This window comes from Cephus cinctus, unplaced genomic scaffold (genome assembly GCF_000341935.2).
Source record: "Cephus cinctus unplaced genomic scaffold, Ccin1 Ccin1_scaffold0013, whole genome shotgun sequence".
Classification (NCBI taxonomy): domain Eukaryota; kingdom Metazoa; phylum Arthropoda; class Insecta; order Hymenoptera; family Cephidae; genus Cephus; species Cephus cinctus.
In genome coordinates, this window is record NW_014332762.1 from 180,155 (window position 1) to 187,875 (window position 7,721).

Here is a 7,721-nt window from a genome sequence, read left to right on the forward strand (position 1 = left end):
AATTGATAAATGCTAATATTCATTAAACTTACGAAGACAATATTTCGGCGCGATAAGATTTGTCAAGTATTTAAAACATATACAGCCATTTTTATTAAATATATTCATACCGTAGAGTTTCGTACAATACGTAGCAATAATATTAATTCATGTAATATATCAATATATTCATTTTATTATCAATAGATGTGTGCATGAAACGGTGACAGTATTCATTAGATCGAGTAAACTGTAGCCACAAAGGAAAAAAAACCAAAACAAAGTAAAACCATTTGTTTACTTGTCGTTTCTACATATTTTTTTGGATCTTTCTTTCGGTTGATAGTCATTATCATTGTTGTTCTTAAATATATTATCGATGTTCCAGCGTTCCAAATGTTTTCATGGGGATCGGCCTTGTGTTTGTGTCTGATCCAAAATCAAGATGAAAATAAAAAGACAAAATGGGTCCTCCCATATTTGATTTTAATAGCCAGCCAATTCGGCGAAGGTGGAGTCCATCTCGTCGGCCAGGGACTTGTATCTGTCCTTGTTGATTCCAAGCTCATCTACAAAAATTCGAAAACAAAAAACATTATTAGCGACACCGTGACATTTTTTTCGACTATCCGTCCGACTAGAAACGTGAACAACGAATGTATTTTTTGGATTAATCTTTCGTAGGAATAACATTACAATCGTGTATGATGTAATCAAGTACAGGTACATTCGTTAATGTCTGTTAAACGAACCAAGAAAATTGATCGAAGTGGAATTTCGAAAGTGCTACTCATGAAACTTACAATCTATTGGATTACAGAAATGATAATTGTTATTGTCATTAGTGGAAAGCTCGATGCGCAAGCAAACGAAGTGTTAGGTTAGGATAGTGAAAATATTTTATGACTAAGAATTTGAAAAGTTACGAGAACAGTACATTATGACAGTATCTACTGGGTGTTCAAATACAAGAGAAAGCTTAAGAAAATGGGGCGGGAGGGAGAGCAAAAGTACCTGGATTGCGACGGCCGTTGTAGCGAAGCTAATTTTTGTCTTTTTTGTTTGTTTGCATGTATTTTCAAAAAAAAAAAATATTTTTGTTACTTAAGCTACGTTACGTAAAACAGTGTTGGTATGAGATGCGTGCTTACGTGTACTTCTGAGAGGCTTGATTAGTACGTTAATTAACGCAGAGCTCGGTTCATTTGGATATGATTTGTAATAATTTGAATATTTTGAATATAATTGTATATCGATTAAAAATGGTCTTTTACACACTGACAAAGAATTGACCGAATTTCAAATATCAAATTAATGAAAAGTAATAATAACCAAAAAATCATCAAATTGTAAATAATTGAAGAAGACCGAAAAAAATGTAAAGTGCAATATAAATTGAATATATTTAATTTTTGTTATGAAATTGATCTCTCCTTTCGAATTCCTTTCATTTAAAGATATTTTTAACAAGAGAAGAAATTGTTAATGAGAATGTGATTTTTACGGAAATCAAAAGAGGAAAAACACGTGTAGAACCGAGAGTATGAGTATTGTCGGAGTGCAATTTGCATGTATGATAGTATATTAAGTATTTTTTTTCTCGTTTGTTTTTAGTAGCCAGTAAGCTCAGCAAATGTCGAATCCAAGTCGTCGCAAATAGCTTTGTGTTTCTCCTTCTGGTGGAACAAGTCGTCTGCAATGAGAAACCATTCCGCCAACGTAGGATTAATCGAGACCACTGATATCTGTTATTCTTTCTTTTCTGAATAGTTCTTGGTTGTTCTCCTGTGCACGTGGGATCTTTTCTCTCTATACTGCTTATCAATTTCAATCATTGAATTTTGCTGTATTTATCTCAAAAAAAACCGGTCCAGTTGAGACAACCTTAAATGGTTATAGGTTAATGGACAATTATTTGACTTCATTACTTACAACAGCGCAATCCGTGACAAGATAAAAAAAATTGCAAAACTTAATAACTTAATAACTATAAAAATAATAACTAATAGCACGGATTTAAAGCAAGAAGTGAAGAAATACCAAATCCACCCTCCTTGCTTTTAATATTGCTTTGGTGGCGAAACATAAAAGAACTTAAAACGAAAATCAATAATAATAATAATAGCTGTTTAAATAAAAATGGCGCGTGAAGCCTTCGTAAAATTGTCAACAGGCACTACAGTCGCTGTTCGAGATCAGATCGATATACAAGGGACTCTTTTGCATTGAAAGCCAAAAGAAGATGGCCCCTCGAAACTGATGTTAAACTACGACTATAGAGGGACGTGTAAAAAAAAAGCGTAAAACAAAGGAAACAATGGCGGCGACAAGAGCATTTTAAGAGTAAGTAAGAAAGAATGTAAGAAAAAGAGAAAGAAAATTTTTCGTTTCATTAAATTTTTTAGTGACTCAAAATTTCCTGCAGACTGACTCTTTTTCTTTCTCTGTCGTTCTCCCGAGGAATATAAACGTCACGAAGAGAAATTGCCTCGAGAATTTTTATGTAAAAAGTGCCGGACTCACCCTCGAGCCTGTCAACCTCCTTCTGCAGCTTCTTGACAGTTTTTTCAGCGAATTCAGCACGAGCCTCAGCTTCCTTTAGCTTGACAGTCAGGGTCTTCAGCTGGCGCTTGAATTCCTCGACTCGTTGGTTGGCCTGAGAAGAATAAAACAAATTCAAAATTTAATCAAAGAACACAGGTACGTATTAAAAAAAATGTTTCACAGACGCCAAATAAGTTGGTACCTTCTCCTCAGAGACTTCCAAGGACTTCAAGCTATTTCCGACGACCTTCAATTCTTCCTCAAGTTCCATGATCTTGCTACAGAAGCACGGTAAAGAAATTATTAGATATTTTGAAATTGGTCTTTTGACCTAAACTTTGCTTCATTCGGTCTACACTTTAATGTTTTCTCAACAGACACAAAATATGACCAGACTTGATCCTGTCATCTACATAAATATCCGGACCAAGGACTTACGCTTCACCAGACTTGACACGATCTTCAGCAACCTCAAGCTCATCTTCAACGAAGGCCAGCTTGCGGGAAACTTCATCGGACTTGCCGTCAGCATCTTCAGCAAGCAGACGTGCTTCCTTGAGCTGGTTCGTCAGCTGATCCATCCTCTCTTCATCCTGCTGGGAACGGTTCTCCAATACTTTGCACATACTGGAACGAAGAAGTTTGCCAGATATGAAAATTAGTCTTAAAATTGAATGGACCTCGGAACGCAACTATTTTTTCAAATCTTTTGATGAAAAATTACAAATGTTCAATTATTCAATTAATCAGCTATCTCGTTACCGGCTGGACTCGTCAGCAGCCTGGGAAGCTTCAGCGAGCTTGGCAGTAGCGGTGTTAAGACGCTCCTCGGATCTCTCAAGATCCTCCTCAATAAGCTGGACCTTCCTGTTCAAAGCAGCCACCTCGGACTCGGCCTGGAACAGAAGCAAGATCAGTTATATTAGAATAAAAGTACCATGAGTACACATCAAAGAGGCATTAGGTAGACTTTTCAAAATGTATTTTTAATATTTAAGATAACAACTCACGTTGGTCAAGGACTTCTCACGCTCCTCTAGGTCCTTGTTGGCCTGCTCCAGGTTCTGTTTGTTGGCCACGAGATCAGCTTCGACCTGCTGAAGCTTCTTCTGTAGGTCGCCGACCTCCTCGAGGATTTTATCCGCACGAAGGTTAGCCTCTTTGGCCTGTCCCTCGCAGGTATCGGCTTTGTCCTGCGCGTTGTCCTTCTCAAGCTTCATCGCTTGCATCTTCTTCTTGATCGCGTCCATGGTGGCGGCTTTGTTTTTGCGACTTTCCTCACGTAACTAACGAGTTCGCTGTAAAACATAGGTTCGGTAAGATCATCACAAGACAAGACTATTAGTTAAATGAACTAGTGCGTCAGGTTCAATTAACGCGACGTCACATTTTGTTCTATATTTATCAAAAATAGTAATGGGTATAATTGATCAACAATCGATCATTGGAGATAATTACTTTTGTTCCAATGACTTTGCCATTTTTTGTTTCGACCGTCGATCATCGATTCTCGTAAGACGAAAAGTCAAAAGTACAGAAACTTCTTGTACGAGACGAGGACGAGATAAAGAAACAGGTGAGGCAATTCGTCGAAGGTAATATGGCGTCTTTCGTATTTCTGAACGTGACGATGATGATACTGGGTCGGTGCCGTCGGGTGCCCTGACTCGTTGGCACAGCTTATACCCGAGAATGCCATCGTGGAAGCAAAGTCTACGGAAATAGCCAGGCTGCGAGGATTCTATAAATACGTGGACGGCGTGGCTGCTTCAGGAAGCCGAAATCCCGTGGTAGATATATACACACGTAGGTATATACCTCTACGTAGATAGTAAAATTAAATGGCCACGAAGGAGGGTCCACCGAAATCAGGAGATAGCCGTATTAAAAGAAAAGGAAAGAATCGATGGAATTGCCAGTCGGCGAGAGTCTGCGTCATTGGTGGAAAATTATGATTCTATATTGGAATTGCGTACGACGTGAACTGAGCTTTAGAACAGTACGGAGAGTTGACATTGAGGTATTAGGGAATTGCTATTTTTTTGAAATTCCGATCCCATCTCGGTAAGCGCTTAATTGGAATTGCATGTATAAAAATCACTGGGAATTGTCATGAGGGTAGAATGGAATTGCCATTATTGGAATTGGCTATGAAAATTAATTACAAGAAACGTTATCTAAGGGCAGTACGAAGAAAATAAGCAGGAATTGTCACGGCGGGCGTTATGGACCGTCTGAAAACAGGGAATTGCTGGCTTATCTCTCTATTATTTCATAGTTCGTGCCCTGACGTTCTTTATATCGGGAAACAGTTGCTTGGCTGTTTCCTTTTTTCTCTTTCTGCCCTGTATCATTCCTGTTTCTCCCTATCGGCGTCACTTTCTCTCTCGATGAGCCAGAAGGATGAAGAGCTTTACTTGGTCCGCCAATGGCGGACCGACACCCGATCTAACTGCCCACGGGCTTTTATTTATAGATCTTTACGAAACTTTGCGAAACGCCTCAGCCTCCGTTACACACTGTTTCATTAACCGACACCCTTCTTCGGATTCGACTGGGGAGAACCGAGTCGAATTCGCTTTTCCGAATTTGAAGCGACGGGATTGGCACGAAGGAGCTATTGACGCGTGAGAAATTCGGCCGCCATTTTTTTTCTTCGATTTTTAGATCTCACAGCACGTCATCATTTCATCTAAACTTTTCAACGGCTACAGACTCTCGACCTATCGAATAACCTGACTCCTATTTTACATATGCCAATGTGTGTCTGTCATAGCGCGCAATATAATTAGGCCATTGATTAATTAAGCAATTTAATATGAGGCATTGTCATTTTTGAAAAATTTCGTATTCACTCGTCGATTCAAATTTTGACTACTCCATGATTACTCGGCGTAATAAATATTTATTTTTATTATTTTATTAAATTCAAAAATTTCTACTCGCTTTAAAAAGCGCGCCATTTAACGATCAAACTGTATTAATCAAAATAATGACAGCGCCGAATTAATAATATTAATTTTCACTGTATTTACAAATCAATGCACTTATCAGAAAATTCTTGTTAGTTACCAATAATCGAACTACTATCAATATTTTTAGTAGGAAAATAGTAAGATAAAGGTATGGTCAGATCGGTAGGTAATTAGGTGCTTCGTTAATGGAAGATTCACCAGTGATAATTTGTAATCACAACATTACGTAACAGTAAGAAGCTTATAAACTTTACTTATATATCCAATACCTACGTCATTCTAAAAAATCATACACAAGTTTGCCAAAGAACACAGAAACACATTGCAGTTCACTGCAGTTACATGGAAATAAGCTCTCTGACTCACTGAACACTCTGTTAATAATTAATATCTAATTGTTAACGCTACTTACGACATTACGTATCGTAACAAGCCGAAAGCAAGTTCCTGCGGAAGCGCAAGCGAAGCGTTGTTAATATAGCGTCAGTGCATAGTAGATAGAGTCCTGGAGGAGGATGATGATCCTGCGGACGGTACTTGTATCGGCCGGGAAAGCTTGGTGCGATCATCATCTCCTGGAATAATGACCTTAGAAGCTTTGATATTTCAAAAAAAAAAAATAAAAGAGAAAAATGAAAGAATCGTCAAGTATTCCTTTACACGGTGTTACACGATGTTCCATGATCGTTGTGACTGTAGATGAAATTTTTTTTTTTGTTTTTACGTAACTACACACACGCGCGAAACACAGGATGTTAGAAGAGGCTGAACAATTTTTTTGAAAATTTCAGTACGCAGGTAACGTATGAAAATTTTTTGGGAAAATTGTTTTGGGGAATTTTTTCTACTTTCATTCGATTCGGGTTGATTTTTGGTGAGATTTTGTTTGTTTTGAAATTTTGCATTCTCGTCGGGATGCATATTTCCGGTTTTGACGTTTTTCAAAGCACGGTTTTTTTTTTAAATCGTAATGTTATAGAGAGCGAGTAATTTATTTGGAAAAATTATATATTACACGCGCCTCGTGAGCACTTACTTACCCGAGCGAGCAGAGCGACGCGAGTCGAGTGCCGTCGCGACGCCCGTCGACGTTGGGTTTCCAAAAGTCGCGGGTGGGGAACCCAAAAATGGCGAGCATAAGACCACGGCTCCTCACCGACACTACGACGCCGACGTCGTTAGGCGCTGTTACAGTGTATTGGGGCTGCTTCCTTTTCTTGTCCCTTTTGACGGTTCTCGTTTTTCAGTTTACGGTGCGAAATTGTGGTGTGGCATTTTTAGCGAACTCTCCTGCGTCTCTTTGTTATTTTTTTTGTTTCTTTTTTTTTTTTTTGAACAAATTCATTTTTACGCACTCGCATCTACTCGTTACTCGTATAAATATTATAATCTACAATTTTGTATATCCTTTATATTAACGTCACACTGCATTCACTCATGTTGGTATTGAGAAACGGTGAATGCGTTGGTAAATCGAAATTCCAAAATGTAACCTGAAAAATAGTAGATTTACAATTTGCCTTGTTATAATAAACGAAAACGAAAATTATTTCGTAGGATTAACTATTGGTCTCACTCTGCTCAAGATCTATTAAAATATCCCTGAAAGATACACTTGTATGACGCAGGACCTAGTTCAAAATTTTGAAATTAACTTTTTGTCCTTGAACTTGTGAAATAAGAAATAAAAAAAAAAGTAATACTAGCTAAAACATCTTTCCACGCGTTCTCAATTTTGGATTCTAGAAGACGTGGAGTTTATTGAAGAATTTGGGAACGCAACGGAAGCGAACTGCTAAAATAATCAGGGAGCAGAATCATCCGAGTCAAAATGAAAAAAAATACGAGGAGGCGAATGTTTGGCCAATCAGATCGTTATATTTGTCAGAAAAAGTGTCGAGTATCAGTTTAACTTACTTACTTGTTCCTCTTTGGATTGCTTTGAATCCATTACGAAAAATCACTCTAAACTTAAAAAAAACTATGTCACAATACAAGAAGCTCAATTACAGGATTTTCATTCTATTCATAGAAATTCCATTTACGTAAAACATATGAGATTCCATTTTTAAACTACCGCCGTTTTGTATTAAGGTTAGATCTTTATAATAAATTGACGCTGCTTGTTCGATTAATGAAAAATCTTGGATTAAAAAAAAACAACAATATTATGAAATCCCAGAGTTTCCTAGGATTTTTTTTTTCGAATACGGTACCGTTTCA

General features: G+C 37.6%; 1 protein-coding gene across 1 annotated transcript; it reads right to left on the reverse strand.

Annotated features, from left to right (window-relative positions):
* Positions 1-69: 69 nt before the first annotated feature.
* Positions 70-6,692, reverse strand: LOC107263772 (tropomyosin-1). Its single transcript, XM_015731329.2, has 7 exons — positions 6,539-6,692; positions 3,534-3,821; positions 3,286-3,419; positions 2,962-3,150; positions 2,726-2,801; positions 2,503-2,635; positions 70-548 (listed from the first exon to the last, which is right to left on the reverse strand). The coding sequence occupies exons 2-7, from the start codon at positions 3,771-3,773 to the stop codon at positions 466-468; spliced, it is 855 nt and encodes a 284-aa protein (XP_015586815.1). The 5' UTR covers positions 3,774-3,821; positions 6,539-6,692; the 3' UTR covers positions 70-465.
* Positions 6,693-7,721: the final 1,029 nt, after the last annotated feature.